General features: G+C 37.7%; 3 protein-coding genes and 1 non-coding gene across 5 annotated transcripts; 2 read left to right on the top strand and 2 right to left on the bottom strand.

Moving 5' to 3' along the window:
- Positions 1-269: 269 nt before the first annotated feature.
- On the top strand, positions 270-3,616 carry LOC105679808 (uncharacterized). The gene is made up of 8 exons (XM_012380069.2): positions 270-767; positions 1,192-1,364; positions 1,432-1,544; positions 1,670-2,131; positions 2,210-2,270; positions 2,462-2,636; positions 2,726-2,891; positions 2,973-3,616. Exons 1-8 carry the CDS (start codon positions 474-476, stop codon positions 3,239-3,241), a joined length of 1,713 nt encoding a protein of 570 aa, XP_012235492.1. The 5' UTR covers positions 270-473; the 3' UTR covers positions 3,242-3,616.
- A 139-nt stretch (positions 3,617-3,755) lies between these two features.
- Positions 3,756-6,008, bottom strand: LOC105679810 (lymphotoxin beta receptor inhibitor). Its single transcript, XM_012380072.2, has 6 exons — positions 5,824-6,008; positions 5,586-5,702; positions 5,363-5,410; positions 4,889-5,157; positions 4,553-4,701; positions 3,756-4,476 (listed from the first exon to the last, which is right to left on the bottom strand). Exons 2-6 carry the CDS (start codon positions 5,691-5,693, stop codon positions 4,304-4,306), a joined length of 747 nt encoding a protein of 248 aa, XP_012235495.1. The 5' UTR covers positions 5,694-5,702; positions 5,824-6,008; the 3' UTR covers positions 3,756-4,303.
- A 436-nt stretch (positions 6,009-6,444) lies between these two features.
- LOC105679807 (uncharacterized) lies at positions 6,445-14,656 on the bottom strand. 2 transcript variants are annotated; one of them, XM_012380068.2, is made up of 8 exons: positions 14,231-14,656; positions 13,809-14,164; positions 10,706-10,976; positions 10,259-10,497; positions 9,219-9,604; positions 8,812-9,083; positions 8,088-8,722; positions 6,445-7,830 (listed from the first exon to the last, which is right to left on the bottom strand). In XM_012380068.2, the coding sequence occupies exons 2-8, from the start codon at positions 13,841-13,843 to the stop codon at positions 7,386-7,388; spliced, it is 2,283 nt and encodes a 760-aa protein (XP_012235491.1). In that variant the 5' UTR covers positions 13,844-14,164; positions 14,231-14,656; the 3' UTR covers positions 6,445-7,385. The 2 variants fall into 2 exon arrangements, with proteins under 2 accessions (XP_012235491.1, XP_012235490.1); XM_012380067.2 differs by having other exon boundaries at positions 14,248-14,656.
- TRNAL-AAG (transfer RNA leucine (anticodon AAG)) lies at positions 11,938-12,019 on the top strand. The gene has a single exon. It is a non-coding gene; the product is annotated as a tRNA-Leu (tRNA).
- Positions 14,657-14,768: the final 112 nt, after the last annotated feature.

Here is a 14,768-nt window from a genome sequence, read left to right as displayed (position 1 = left end):
GTCTAAAGTGAAGCCAAAATGGCGCTTAGAAAGAGATAGTTGATTTGTAACTTTGCATTTCGTTCTATTTTATTATATTCTTTTAAATTTTGACATTTTATTGCATTTTGTGGAATTTGGACAGAATGCTTTGTCTATATATATATATTTAATTGTTTAAAAAACTTGTTGAAACAACTTAAAACAAATATCCCAAAGCAAAATATGAAACATTAATAACGTTTATTGCAAATGCAGTTTTGACGATGCGTTTCTGTCGCGTGCTAAGGCGGCGAAATTTAATTAAATTAGAACTTAACGAAACATAAGAGGAAATGATGAATCCATACAACAGCACGTTCTATTGCGTTTGTTTAATTATAAAAGATGAGAGGTTGAAGATAAACTTCATCATTTAAAGAGAAAGATTGAATCTATCGATTGCAACACGCAGACGCGCGCAACTTGGACACCTGTGTGATGTATCAAAGGGAATGATGTTTCGCGAAGAGCGATATATCCTTTTAATTTTCGTTGCAATTCTTCACTGTGCATTTTCGAATGACGATGCGATTAAGAATGCAAGTGAGAAGAGACACGGCGGTACGAATGATTATGAGATGTGCCTTGAGAGCTTTGACATTCACAGAGACAAAATCATCAAGACTCAGGACTCCCGTGACATGGGTGCCAAGTACTTGAGTGTATTAGACGTGGATTCCAGATTAGATTGCTTGAAATACTGCTGCGAGACCGAGCGGTGCGACGTATTTATCTTCGAAGAAAAAGTAAATTATAGAATATAATATAGACACAAAATATAGTAGTCCTTGGTTATAAAATTGTTGTCGGAGATTGCATATCTTACAACAAGGCTTTGAAGAATTGCACTTTTCTCACATTTTTCTGAAGGCTTGTTAAAGCAAGACTGAGATGATATTGCATGACAACAGAGCAAGCAAGATAAAGTGTTATGAAAAAATCTATGTCAGATAGGACTCATATACTTGCTAGAAGGATGGATATAAATTTTTATCTTTTAATCAGAACAAAATGATACAATGTTCAGGGACTACTGTATCTTGTAAAATATACATATTGTATATATCAAGATAAATTTATATAGAAAAACATGTATAATACTTATTATTTAGACAAACATACGTAATGTCAGGATAATTTTTTTATTTCGATGAATATTATCTTTTGTAGAAACCTGGAAGCTGCTATCTTTTTCAATGTGGACCATTACACGACTTCAAATGCAAATTTACGTGGCACGCCAATTACACTAGTGCTGTACGCACCAATTATCCCACACAGAATGTAGGACAATTGAAAGAAGTTAGAATATCTCAACAAGAACATGAATTAAAGTCACTTAGGTATTTATCTATTTCCTGAATACATTTTTCTCTTCAACTTGTTAATTAAAATTTTCTTGTGCCTCAGAAAAAATAATGAAGTTACGCAGGATTATGGATTCACAGAGGTTCCTGTCAAGCCCATAGTCACACAAGCACCAAAAGTAATAATAACAACTACACTTGCGCCAGTTAAACCAGGTATAGTGTTACTCCAAACATTAAAAATCTCAAAGTTGTAGACAATTGAGAAAATTTCTAGATCGATATTAATACAAATAAACAACTATTTGTCTAATAAGATGTTAATTTCTCGCCAATAACAGCTTGCACCAGAAATCAATACGAGTGTCGTTCATCCGGAGACTGCATAGCTATATACAACGTTTGCGACGGCATCCCGCAGTGCGCGGATGGCTCCGACGAAGCAGCCGATCTTATATGTCCCACGGAGAAACCGACGGTCCCTCCGATCATACAGGTGCCGCATCCGCCTGCCGACATTCTGAGATATCAGCAAATAATCGATCAGCACAAGCCCCTTGCTTCGTTCTATCCTGCCGCACCGGAGATCAATCCTAAAACTTGGGAGATACCGAATCTCGTTCATCAAATACCACAGCCACAAAGTATTCTGTATCCAGGTCAATCGGTAGAGATGCCGCAAATGCGTAAGAATTACGGATCACCGGGATATCAGTGGGATTATCAGCCGTTGTATGAGCAAAACAAGGATCCGTACGTTCCTGTCAACAACTTCCGCGAACCAAATATAAATCCCTATGAACGTACGTGAAATTTTTCCTTTTGCATCTACTGTATAACCATCGTTGAATGCCACAAATTTATATTGTATATGTTTCCAGAACAACCACATATATTTAATCATAAAGGTACAAGCGTCATAGAAAACAATGAAGCAGACAGGTAATTCGAAATATTAACTTGCTATTATTGTTTAAAATAAAAAAATTAAAAGTGTCAAATTATATATTATCAGAATTTTTAGAATATATTGAAAAAAAAATTAGAATATTATTAAGTTAATATTACATTAGAAGATTACCAGATATATTTCTTTAGCATCGCCTTGTAGCATTATATATGTTTTATGTTAGGGGGCTGTACGTGGATCCCAAGCATGCATACACCTCACACTTTCCGTCACCAAACAAGGCAGCGTGGCAAGAGAATCCAGTGCAACCCTCGCCATCCGTCGCACCAAGTTTTCAACACAAGCAACTCAGTGATGTAGAAAATCCTACAAAAATTACGACAACACCCGCCTGTGATGTAAGCAGCTCTTTGTATAACTCAAGTTGTCATGTCATAAAATCTTGAAGATATGTTTCTCTCATAAAACAATAATTTTTTATTGTTAGACTTCCGAGGAGCATAAAGATGAGTTGACGCAGAATAAAGAACCTGTAAAGAAAGAAGAGAAACCTGTTACGCATCTGACACATGCGAAGGCAGTCAAACAAGTCACTGAAAAACCAACTCCATCAACAAGCGTCGTTTCCAAGCATAATGCGAAAGAACAAAAAGGTAACGTGACGTAGCCGAGTTTTTCATACGTCTATATTACATTGGTTTAATTTCTCACTGTATACAATTTACATTTTTCAGACCATGATCGTAAAAATGTGATTATAATCGAGAAGCATGTGAGACCGCACGAGAAAACCGACATTGTTGCAGAACATCTTCAAATAATAGAAAATGACGTTTTGAGGCCGAAAGGTGCGGTAGTGTCATTGTCATTGGGATTAATAGCAACCGCGATCACGGCTGCTTTAATTGTTTGCCGTTTACGTGTGGTGAAACGGCGTGGAAGATGCGGGCATGGACCTTACGCGCACGATGCCGATTATTTGGTAAATGGAATGTATTTATAAATGAACATACGAAGGTGAGTCGCGTTTAAATCTAGTACCAATCTAGTCATTCAAATACGCCTATCATATTTTCATACCACGTTGTATACTTATGTCTATGCTAGACTAGTAAAATCTCAAGAGATTTGTAATATTCCCTAAAAATATAAAAAGAAATTTCACGTCATGACACGCTCGTTTGCGTTATATAAAGTTGCACGTGTTTTTTGTGCCTGTGATTAGTAATAATAGCATTTTAATATGAAAATACGATAATTTTTAAAACGATCAAACTAATTGATTTCTTTATATATCCATTAAATTTACTCTTATCTATATAAATTGTTGCATATTGTCAGGTAAAGAATATATGTATATATATTATTGTATATAAAATGTGTCTGTTATGCTTTGTAAGTACCATGTAGAAATATTTACTAAAAAAACGAAACATCTATTATTATAATATAAAGTTCATTATATAAACTTAAATTCTATCACTTTTTATGTATTTCAATTGAACAACAATAAGAACTAATAAATAATTGACCGTTTATTTGTTAACAGAGCACGGAGGTTTTCTATAAAACACTCTTCTAAAAATAGTCTTCTATTATATCAAAAAAAAAAACCCAGTTTAATAACACTAAAATGAGTAATATATAAATTTTACAACCATTTTTTAAAGAGCAATAATCTGCAGTAAATACTTTCATTATAAAATTAATCTCCTGAAATGTAATCATCAAGAAGAGTACCATATCCCTAAATTTTTTTAATCGTACGACAATATGTATATATATATATATTTATATATATATGATACCGATAATACATATAAAAAGCTAAGTTTCCTCTTTTTTTTATCATCACTTATAACTAGGTCAATGAAGAATGAATTATCACAAATATCAACAGAACTCAGCCTTTAACAAATGCATTATCATGCACATGATGTAAACGGTACAATGTTGATACTGCATCATGACACATCCATTGTAAAATCAGATTTCGTCGCTATATAATCTTTACAAACTCCAGTTCGAATAAGTTGTGGCAGGAAGGTAAGGAATGAGGGTACAATTATCCACGAGTATTAGCTGCGGCGTTCTGTTGCGCTTGAATAAACTCGGGATAATCGATGTAGCCATCGTTGTTAGTATCATCCATACTGAGTATTGGGTCTATCAGCTGTACCAATTCCTCATCTTTGAACAATTTGTCTTGCGCTTCACCAGTTTCTGAGTTGCCTTGCTCTATAGACATAATAGACACAATAAATTTGCAATGTAAAAATGCTATAAGACAGATGAAATGTTAATTCATACACACCATGCCAGTGTATGAGAGACTTGATAAGCTCGCAACCATCTAACTTATTGTTGTTATCGGCATCGTGCATTTTAAAATAGTGAAACTGCAGCTCTTGGTCTGACATTTTGCTGGTATCTATCGGAACATCAGCATGCTCTGCAATATGTCTAGTAGGGAGAAAAATACACATGTAACATCACAACCCTCAATTTATTAACAATTAAAACTTGGGATTAAGTAAAAATCTTAGACGCTCGAGTTTATTAAAAGAAAATCAATTCTACTCTAGTTAATTAATACAAATTAAATCTAAGATCAATTATTGACACAGACTTTTAATCAATCAATACTTACTCTTTCTCGTGAGCTATATTGGCAGGATTAAGTATTTGAGGTTGTTGTCCGTGACCATGTCCGTGTCCGTGTCCGTGTCCTTGCCCTTGTTGAATCTGAGGCTGCTGTTGAACAGGCACTTGTTGTACAGGTACTTGTTGCATAGTTGCTTGCTGTTGCAGAGGTATTTGTTGCACTGGTACTTGCTGGACAGGGACCTGCTGTTGCACCTGCTGTGGCACTTGCTGTGGCACTTGCTGTGGCACTTGCTGTACCGGCATTTGTTGATACTAAAGCACATTTTTCAGTAAATCAGATCAATCAAATTTAAAGTTAATTTATAAACTGAAAGCCAGCACTGAGAAAAACAGTCAAAGCAGAAACATACTGTAGCAATATCATAGACAGTAGTTTTGGTCAATAGATTAATAATATTATTCTAAAAATTTATAATACTGCTAAAAAATATTTAAACGATTCATAATTGTAATTTACTTGTTGCTGTTGTGGAACATGATGTGGATGTTGCGGTAACTGAACAGGCTAAAACAAACAAAGCGAAAAAGATATGCGATATTATAACGCCTTATATACGTACGAAGATAGAAACAATAATTACTGTTCAAGCCATGTAAACACTTTGAAGTGAGCTTCCACGTCACACACTGCGAAGCAATCGTACCATATGTTTGCCAACACATTCAAGAACATAACCTACCTGTTGATAATGCTGCGGCGGTACACCCGGCGCGACCCGTTGCGCCTGAGCATGTATATATTTGCATCCGAACGATCCGATGATCAGTGCGCATAGCGTCCAATGCATTTTGCTACACTGTCGGAAAGGAAAAATACGTTACGTTACTCGTCGATATTCAGAATATTATTGCCGATTATTACGTTCGTCTCGTACACTCGGTGCAATTTCAACCGACTTGAGAGACCTCATCAAATACCTTATCTACGCTAGAGAATATTTAAATAACTTGTCATCTGCATAAACGTTTCATTTATCAAGCGCTACGTAGTTTCACACGTTTCGAAGAATACACTGTTCACAGGTTATATCACCAAGAAGCTGTATAAACAGGGCTGAACAGAGCAACTGACGTGGACTACTGATCACTGGTGCCGCGCGATCAAACTATCATCGAGTAGATAATAATAAAGATCGTCAATCTCGGAGAAAATAAAGGCCTTGAACATGAGATTTGTCCAAACAGCAAAAATTTCTTTGCTTCTGATTGGCTAAATATATAACTAGATTTTCAACATTATCGAACTCGATTTTGAAATAGCTTACTTCAATTCATTGCGCACTAAAATATTCTTTTAATAACATAATAAATTTTTAAGTCACAATTTTCGACATAGCGCTTTAATAATAATTAAAAAATAATATATTAACTTTGATAATAATAAATTAATAAATAGTTGTTATGCAAAATGATTTTGACAGTATTAGATAGAAATTAATATTATAATAAAATTATTAGGAAATTTACGTACAACAATGGAGTGTAATGCAATTTTATCGCAATCCACAAAGTGACATTTCAAATAAAGGCCACTACAAATAAAATTGGACATCGTCCATATATTTGATATCATACAGATTAACAAATATTGGCAGTAGTACGAGGTATCTTGTTTAATCTACTGCGGTTGTAACAATTAACATGCGTTGATATATCGAACCAGAACAGTTAAAAATCTAACAATTTCATAGTTCATCTAAAATAAATTTTCTTTGAGATTTCAAAAACTTAAATATCTATCAATTACAACTTTATATTCTTCAATAGAATGAAAGATACTTTAATATTCATTTCGCGACTACTTATCCTTACTGCTTATTGTGCGTTAAGATGCGGACGTAGAATGAATTACAGATCTACTCATGTCTCACATTTAGCCCTGAATGATTATGATTAATTCTGAGTTTTGCTTTTGTAGAAGATCGTGTACATTTTATCCCTAGTAAATTTTTTTAGAGAATCTGTGTAAGGAAGATTAATAGTCGCTCTATACGTTATGATAAAATACATACACAAATATCCACGAACCAAATTGGAATTAATCATTTCTTTTTCATTGGCTTCAGTTATCCTGGGAATGATCGCGTGGTTTGTTTTTGTTTTGCGTGGAAGATTGCGTGGCATGTTTTTAGACCCTATCTAAAAATCAATACAATATATTGCATATCATAGACTACTCTGCATTTTATTAATATTCGAGGACATTACGATATAAATCTTTTTATTTTCTGGAAAAAAAAACCTATAAAAAATATACAAAAAAAAAAAAAAAAAAAAAAAAATACACTTAGCGGCTTATTATTACAATAATTCTTAGAATCTAAAAGATTCCATGCCATCATTCCCGGATTAACTACGTATGAAGTTATAGGCAGTGTCCATTTATCGTTTCCTTTCATTTGCGTTGTGTAAAAATTACAAGTAGCAGAATATGATCTATGGAACACACTTCTTCAGTGAGCTCTACGACCGACCGAGGTTTAGATCGTGTTCGTATTGTCGTACCACGGTGGCATCCACCTGGTCGGCGTTCTAGGCGTTCTTCCGCGAGAGATCGGTATCGTGACATCGACGTTTCTGTCGGTGCGTCTTTTGCGAGCTTCGCTTTTACCCGATACACTTTTCGAGGCGTTATTCAAAATGACGAATGGTTGATCGTTGGCGCGACGATTCTGCTTGTCCCTGCCGAAGCTGGGCGAGTACGGTCTGGTGACGTTATTTTGAATCAAACGATCGGCCGAAGGGCTGCGTACTCTTCCGGAGAATTGGCCGGGTCGGCCGAAACCTCGCGGTTCGTTGTCGACGTCGCACACTTGAAGCCGATACGTTGGACTGGGGGATCGCGTTCTTGTGGCGATTGTGCGATCCGCTACTTCTATCTGCGTCGGTCTCGGCGCCACAGTGACTTGAGACAGCCTGGAGCCTCTGAAAATTGCGATTGTTTTTAGAGTAAAAAATTTGGCGTAAAAAAAGTGTGGATTTTTAAGTTCAAAAAATTCTCGCTTCCGATATTCAATATAATTACATTAGGGAAAACAAGAATCTTAAAGTCTAAAAATCTTCATCTATAAAGACTCGATTTTAAAAGAGAAACTTTAAGACATTAATCTCGGCTCGCTCGCCTTGAATTATAAGTCAAGGATTTTCTTTCTTTAATCAAATACGAATAAATTTTAATATACTTTCTGCTGGCCGGCGGCGGTTTTCCAGTGACGTTGTCTTCGTGAATCCGCGTGTCCAGCACACAAAAAGCGTCCTGTCCTTGGCCTACAGCTGTTCTATCGCACCGACCATCATTATTATCGCTCAACCAGTAATTCTCTTTTCTCTTCGTAGCGCTCGGACTGCGTTCGTTCCTGCCGCAGGTTGTTTTAGATTCACCGTAGCCCTGACGATCGTATCTCGCGCAATAGGCGTTTCTATATTCCGGCTGAAGGTCAAAGTTACCCTCCAGCCGCAGATTTGTCGGCATTTTCAGTGTCTCGACTTTTGGTACGTATCCGTAAGGCACATATTGGGATCTCACCTCGCTAGTAGGTTCGTACTCAAACATGCGACATTCCTGATAATGAATCGGTCTGCCGAGGCAGGCGCTGTTGCGCCCAGAGGAGGAGATCCTCGTCGGTCGCAGCATCGGCGGTGGCTTACGATAGATAGGACGGTCCCGCGGATACTCGAGATACTTGGATTGGTATTCCGGATCTTGATCAATCTTCATGCAAAATTTGGAACGCGACGGCGAGGATACCTTAGAGCCGTCGGCACGGCCAATCTCGTCATCCGGCTTCGTGATCTTCGGTCGTTCGCGTGGAAAATCCTAAAGTAATTGGATATCGATCTCAAACACATTTCCCGTGCAAAGTAGAAAAGATGTTTTTTTTATATTTAAAATAGCACAATAAATACCTTGTACGCATCTCGATACTCCGGAATTTCGAGCGACCGACCATTTAAATCTTCCAACTTCGATATCAGCATTTTCATCTCTTCTTCCTTCTTACGCTTCTCCTCTTGATCTTTCATCCATTCTTCCTCCTCATCATCGTCTTTCATTCGTTCGAACGTCTCTTGCGCCTGCTTAATGCTGGGATGAACGAAATTTTCGGTGTTTTCTGTGCTTTGAAAAAAGTCGCCTTGGGCTTTCAAATGCGTTTGAGGCTTCTTCGGCTGCAATCTATCTATAATATGTACCCCAAGAAAAAAGAGAAATGGCTGTAATCATTCTAAAGCAAACAAATTAACAGAAAAAAGATGTTTTGCACACTTAGATTTTTATAGCCTATTTTTCTATTAATTTAATTTAACGTTATTACCTTTGCCACTGTAGTCTCTGAATACATCGGTGTACTCCGGTATGAAATAAGTGTCGCCCTCGAGTTTCAAATTGGTGCTCCGTCTCAACAATTCCGGTCTTCGCGCACCCACGAAGGGAACGTATTTGTCTTGATTTTCCGTCGCCGTCTCTAGCTCGCCCTCCATCTTCAAATGAGTAGGTATGCGCATGAGTTCCGGTCGACTAACGTTGAGCCACTCGATGAACTTCTCGCATTTCTCCGTCATAGTGTCCAGCTCGCCTTCCATCTTCAAGGACGTGGGTCGACGCGCGAGCTCGGCCCGATGTTGACCCTCGTAAGGTACATACGCCGAATACGTTTCCGTGTCCGTGTAGAAGTCGCCGCTGCACTTTAAGCTGGTGCCCCTTTTCGCAATAACAATAATTTTAATTAATTTTTGATATTAGCTTTTAATAATATACTTTACGTTAATTTCCAAGTTTTATAAATTGATTCCAATTTTTAAAAAGTTTCCGATTAGACGTCGCTCATCGCATTGCATGGAATTTAATTCTCTGCAATACTTAGCGTTTGATATGAGAAAAAGAGTATAACTTATATAATCGTTCACTTAATTATGAGAAATGTCTTGAAATATACGTCTCTGTACTTTATCAGATGTCACGAAAATCCAATAAGAAGCAAAAGAAAGCGGAAAGTCGATTTTGTTACCAATTTAGTTGCATGACAGTTAGTTTTGTCTCTCTGATATTTACGCGAATTCGCGTGTCTCGGAATAATGTCCTGAATTTACAGAAACAGGAAAAGATAGATAGGCCTCACGAAATCGAACAAATGACCGCATTAAAATAAATATCAGTCGTGCTGTCACGATCTTTTATTATAAAGCTTTCTTAATGTTACACATTTTTTTTTTTGTTACTAAAAATTGCACGTTTTATTACGAGAAAATATTTCATCGCGAATTATATTAAAATTATTTACATTCTATTATATATTTAATAAATTTTAATTGTATTATTAATGCAGCTTATAGCAATAATAATGAACAGTTTTACCTTCTGATAAGTGACGGACGGCGAAATGGAGTTTCAAACTGCGGAGCGTCCACTCTTGTCTCCATCGTCTCGTTTCCATAGACCAATGGTGAGAAATCACCCTCTTCGTTCGCAGTTGGATCCTCGATCGCTTCGCGTTCTTCAAGATCCACGCAATACGAAGAGTGCGCATCTTCGAGAGCTCTTTCTTCGTCTAAATATTCCTCAGGTTTCCTCTCCTCTATCGGCCATACATCTTCCTATTACATGATACACGCTGTTAATATAAATTATTTTGATATATCATCCTCTTATTTCTGAATCACTAAATTTTATCTTTTAAAGTCACAATACACTCAAATTATGTTTGAGAAGAAATTTGTGCGCTACATTTTTATAAATACAATAATAAGATTAACGACTAACGGAAGGGTTCTTGTGAAGAGCAAAGTTGTACCTTATAGATACCTTAGAAAATTCCACGACATTTACACCGAAGGCATGCCGGTACTCAGACGCAGGATTCTGGACCGCAAAGTCCGCGTGAGGCTGGAGATTGTCCTTCGGCCGATCCTGCACGCGTCTCCTCCGGTAACGAGCCAATTCGTCGACCGTCAGTCCTTCGAGGAACGGCCATCTCTCCTTGGTCTTGCCCCTGCGTCCTTTCCCCTTGCCTCTGCCGTGCGTTATCTCCGAATCCGAGGACGACTTGCCGACGCCACGAGACGAGGATCTCTGCCTGCTCGTGATTTCAATTACAAAGCGGTATCGTGAGTTTCATAATAATTTTATACACAATTTACTTCGTTTAACAGCTAATTGTATTTTAAAGAGTTATTCGTCAAGTTTTTTTTTCCAAATATTTTGTTAAAGCTTGGAACTTCGCTGATCCGGATTGTCGACTTTTCGAATATTCAAAACAGCCGAGACGATTCGCGCGACGCGAAGCGGATGGACGATCTGAGCTTACTAAAAATGACTAAAACCGAGGTCGCGAATCAAGGGATGCGAGAGAGGGTGGGCCGGCGAGGAGTGGCGCGGTGGCACAGGGCGAACGAGAAACAGGAAGAGAATGGTACGAAAGCACCGTACATGCCGTTACAACGGCTCTCCCAGGCGCGACGAATCGATTTGCGAAACGCGGGAGCTTGAAAAATAAATCTCATCCTGGCGTAATGGCTCGCGCGCACGTCAACCCTCGCATATTATTGTCCAGGACAAGCGTCGTGACATTTATAAGATGTTTCCGAAATGCCGTGGTTTGAATGATTGCGCTCCATATCGAAATCCCGAAAAGTAGAGAAATTATTTCCTGGTGGAGTTTAATTATCAAAAAACGGTTCTGAAAAAAAAAAGAATAAGTGAAAAATGATGACGATGAGTGTGCTATTTATTTAATATTTATATTAATATTTAATATTAATCAACTATTCGCATTTTATCAGAATGAATAAAATCTAATAAAAAAAAAAAAAACAAAGAGAATGCTTCTCTCATATTAAGAAAAGTATAAAATACGTTTAATCGATAAGAATCTGACACGTTGATTTGCTTTATCGTGGAATATTGTAAAATATTTCGAAGGTATTACACGCACTTAATATAAATTCAAGCAATAGTTATCATATAAACAATCAAAGCCACCCCATAATTAGCAAAATGACCCTGCATGTCGGTGTGAGGGGGAACAATTCGTATATGGTAGCGTGGCCGAGCGGTCTAAGGCGCTGGTTTAAGGCACCAGTCTCTTCGGAGGCGTGGGTTCGAATCCCACCGCTGCCAATATATTTTGTCCCCGGCTCTTCAACTCCTCGCACGAAGCAGTTGACAACGTTATCGATCTGATTTCGCGTCGGCTTTTCTTTTCGCATCGCATTTACATTTTTCTCTCTCGTTCAGCACGGTACGATTTATTCCAGGTCAATTCGCAAAGCCGAGCCACGTTTCGTTTCGACCCAATGGCCCCGATTTTAAACCGGCTCTACTTACTGCTCCCCACGCCAATTCCCCCCCCCCCCTCGCGCACGACAAATTTGTATGCGCGGCTAAATTAATGTCCGAGCCACGTGGTCGCACGCACTCGGCGAACTCGTGATCCAGCATACCGGCCGGCCGGTCAGTTGTTCTGCAGCCTTGGTGCGTGATTCAATCTGAACGCATTTTACAGAGCCGCCGCAACCACCGCTGGTGCTTGCACGCGAGCTTCCTTAGTAGGTGGAATCCAGGCCGTGGCCATCAAAAGTCTCGCCCATCTCCCTCGCCTCACCCTGAGCTTTTCGAATCAGCGAGTTCTAATTAGAAACCGAGCCGAGTTGAACATTTTACTTAGCAATATTGCAATATTTATGCTCTCGCTTATCTTTCATTAATCTTAGAATAAAATATTGCTTCATATATTTTCACAAGTTTTAACTTGTGTCTTAATTGTTTTTCCTGAAAAAAGAAGTATTTTGTCATTAAAAGATATAAAAGCCTAAACTGTCTTGAACTCCCTTTAGAAATTCTAAATCCCTTATGGGATTTCCTTCAGAAATTTTATAAAGATTTAGTGGTACATTCGTCATTTTGAAATTAAATCTTTGACTGCTTTAAGAAATTAATGCGGTAAACGCTATCGACGCGTTTTTGAGCTGTTACATCATTGTGCAGGCGTGACTGGCGCGATCGGAGAAAATGGGATTAAACGACTTTAGGCGATGATCACTCGACTGAAAGCACACCCACGACCGCGAAGTGCTTGCCACTTATCGTATTAAGGAGATTATCGAAAGTATCACGCGCGCAAACGGGAAATTAAAGTTGATGCTGATAATCGTGAATAATCTTCGATATAGATTAATGAAAATCGTTAGGAGCAATCATCTAATTAGGGATACTTCGTATACACACATAGAGCACGTGCCGTGCCCTAAATCTTGAATGTGTATTTTGAAACGCGCGCTATTAGCAGCACACATACGGTTCCACTGTTTATAAAATAGGTCTTATCTTGGCGTAAATCGTATATTCTGCGGTATATCTGCATATCGCTGCAGTAATTTACAGCAATTGAATAAAACTCACCAAAAGAGCCATAACTCCTCATACAAAATAATTTTTCAAGTGTAGGATAAAACTGAACTGGAAAGAGACAAATAATTGTTTAGTGAGAGTTAAAAGCAGACATCAATCATTTTCTTATAGAAAAAATCTTATTACAAAAATACATCTTCAAAAAAAAATAACGACATTTTGATTATTGCAAAGAGTTCATTTTAATTAGTGGATTGTTTTCGACATAAACTTGCACAAAAAATACTTATTTAATGGAGAAAGAAAAGAAAACCAATTTTGCAAAAAAAATTTGCTCTTTTTTCTTCAAAATTCGTGAAATTGCTAATATATATTGTTAACGTCATAATATTCCATTATCTCAAACTTTGCCATTTATAAATCATTGCGGAACAAAACAACATGCGTGGGAAATGATTATTCTATAGACCCTCCCCCTGGGTTAAATAGTTAAAGTTATAAACAGTGCAACGTGTATATACTTCGATCGCGGCTGGTAAGAAGCCGCGCGAAATGTTACCTTTTGCCAGAACGGTCGCTTTTGCCTTCGCCCATCGCATCGTCCTGTCCAGCAACAATCACCTTTTAAAGGACCCAGGATGATGGCAGTCAAGAGAACGAAGGATTCCTCGTGTCCGCGAGGAACGAAGAAAAGGAAAGATATGAAGGGAGGAGCGAGCAAGTTGAGCCAAGCCTTCCTTCTGGCGTGACTGGCTTTTCTGAGATGTTGATGAGAAGGTGCTGGGGCAGGTACGATACACCTGCGCAGCTGCGAGGCCTGACGCACCCAGGGTGGTAAATAGAATCGTCTGAGAGTGAGTGCTTAGCTAGCACTGGCACATCTACAAACATTTAACAACGATGAAGAAATAAGGCCTGCAAATAAGAAGCAACTTTAAAAACTCAGTCAAAGCAGCCGCGTTTTATAGTTCCAATAATTACATTGGTATTATTTTTACCGATTTGCATTAATTACAAAACAGCATCATCGTCAGAGCCGCAATCGACGTTCTTATTCAGCCAAAATTTTACGATTCTTAGTTCACAAATAAATCGGTATTATTCTTGTAAATAGACTTATTCGATTAATGGATAATACAAAAAGAATTTTATACTCATCTTTGAACATACTGCGTTATTCACTTCTATTGCAGGTTATATAAATATGGTTATATAAATTATTGAAGTATCTTTAAAGTTGTATCCTTATACTAAGCGACATACTGTGTATTCCTCAGCCGTATGACATTGTGTTATCTTTCTACATTCTGTATCGTATTGAAAATTGCTGTAAGAATAATAAAATATGAAACTAAAAGTTTATAAAACTTTTCTTTCACTTAGGTGACATTCATTAGAACACGTTAAAATGGCGCCAACTTATCGCATTGAAACATAATGCTCTATAACATAATGCTGATAAACCGCAATTACTTCGCGACAGGATGGGCAACTTCCTTTACATAGAAATGCTCAAGTA

This window comes from Linepithema humile, chromosome 1 (genome assembly GCF_040581485.1).
Source record: "Linepithema humile isolate Giens D197 chromosome 1, Lhum_UNIL_v1.0, whole genome shotgun sequence".
Taxonomy (NCBI): Eukaryota; Metazoa; Arthropoda; class Insecta; order Hymenoptera; family Formicidae; genus Linepithema; species Linepithema humile.
The sequence above is the reverse complement of the archived record's forward strand: the minus strand, read 5'-3'. Positions and strand labels throughout refer to the sequence as shown.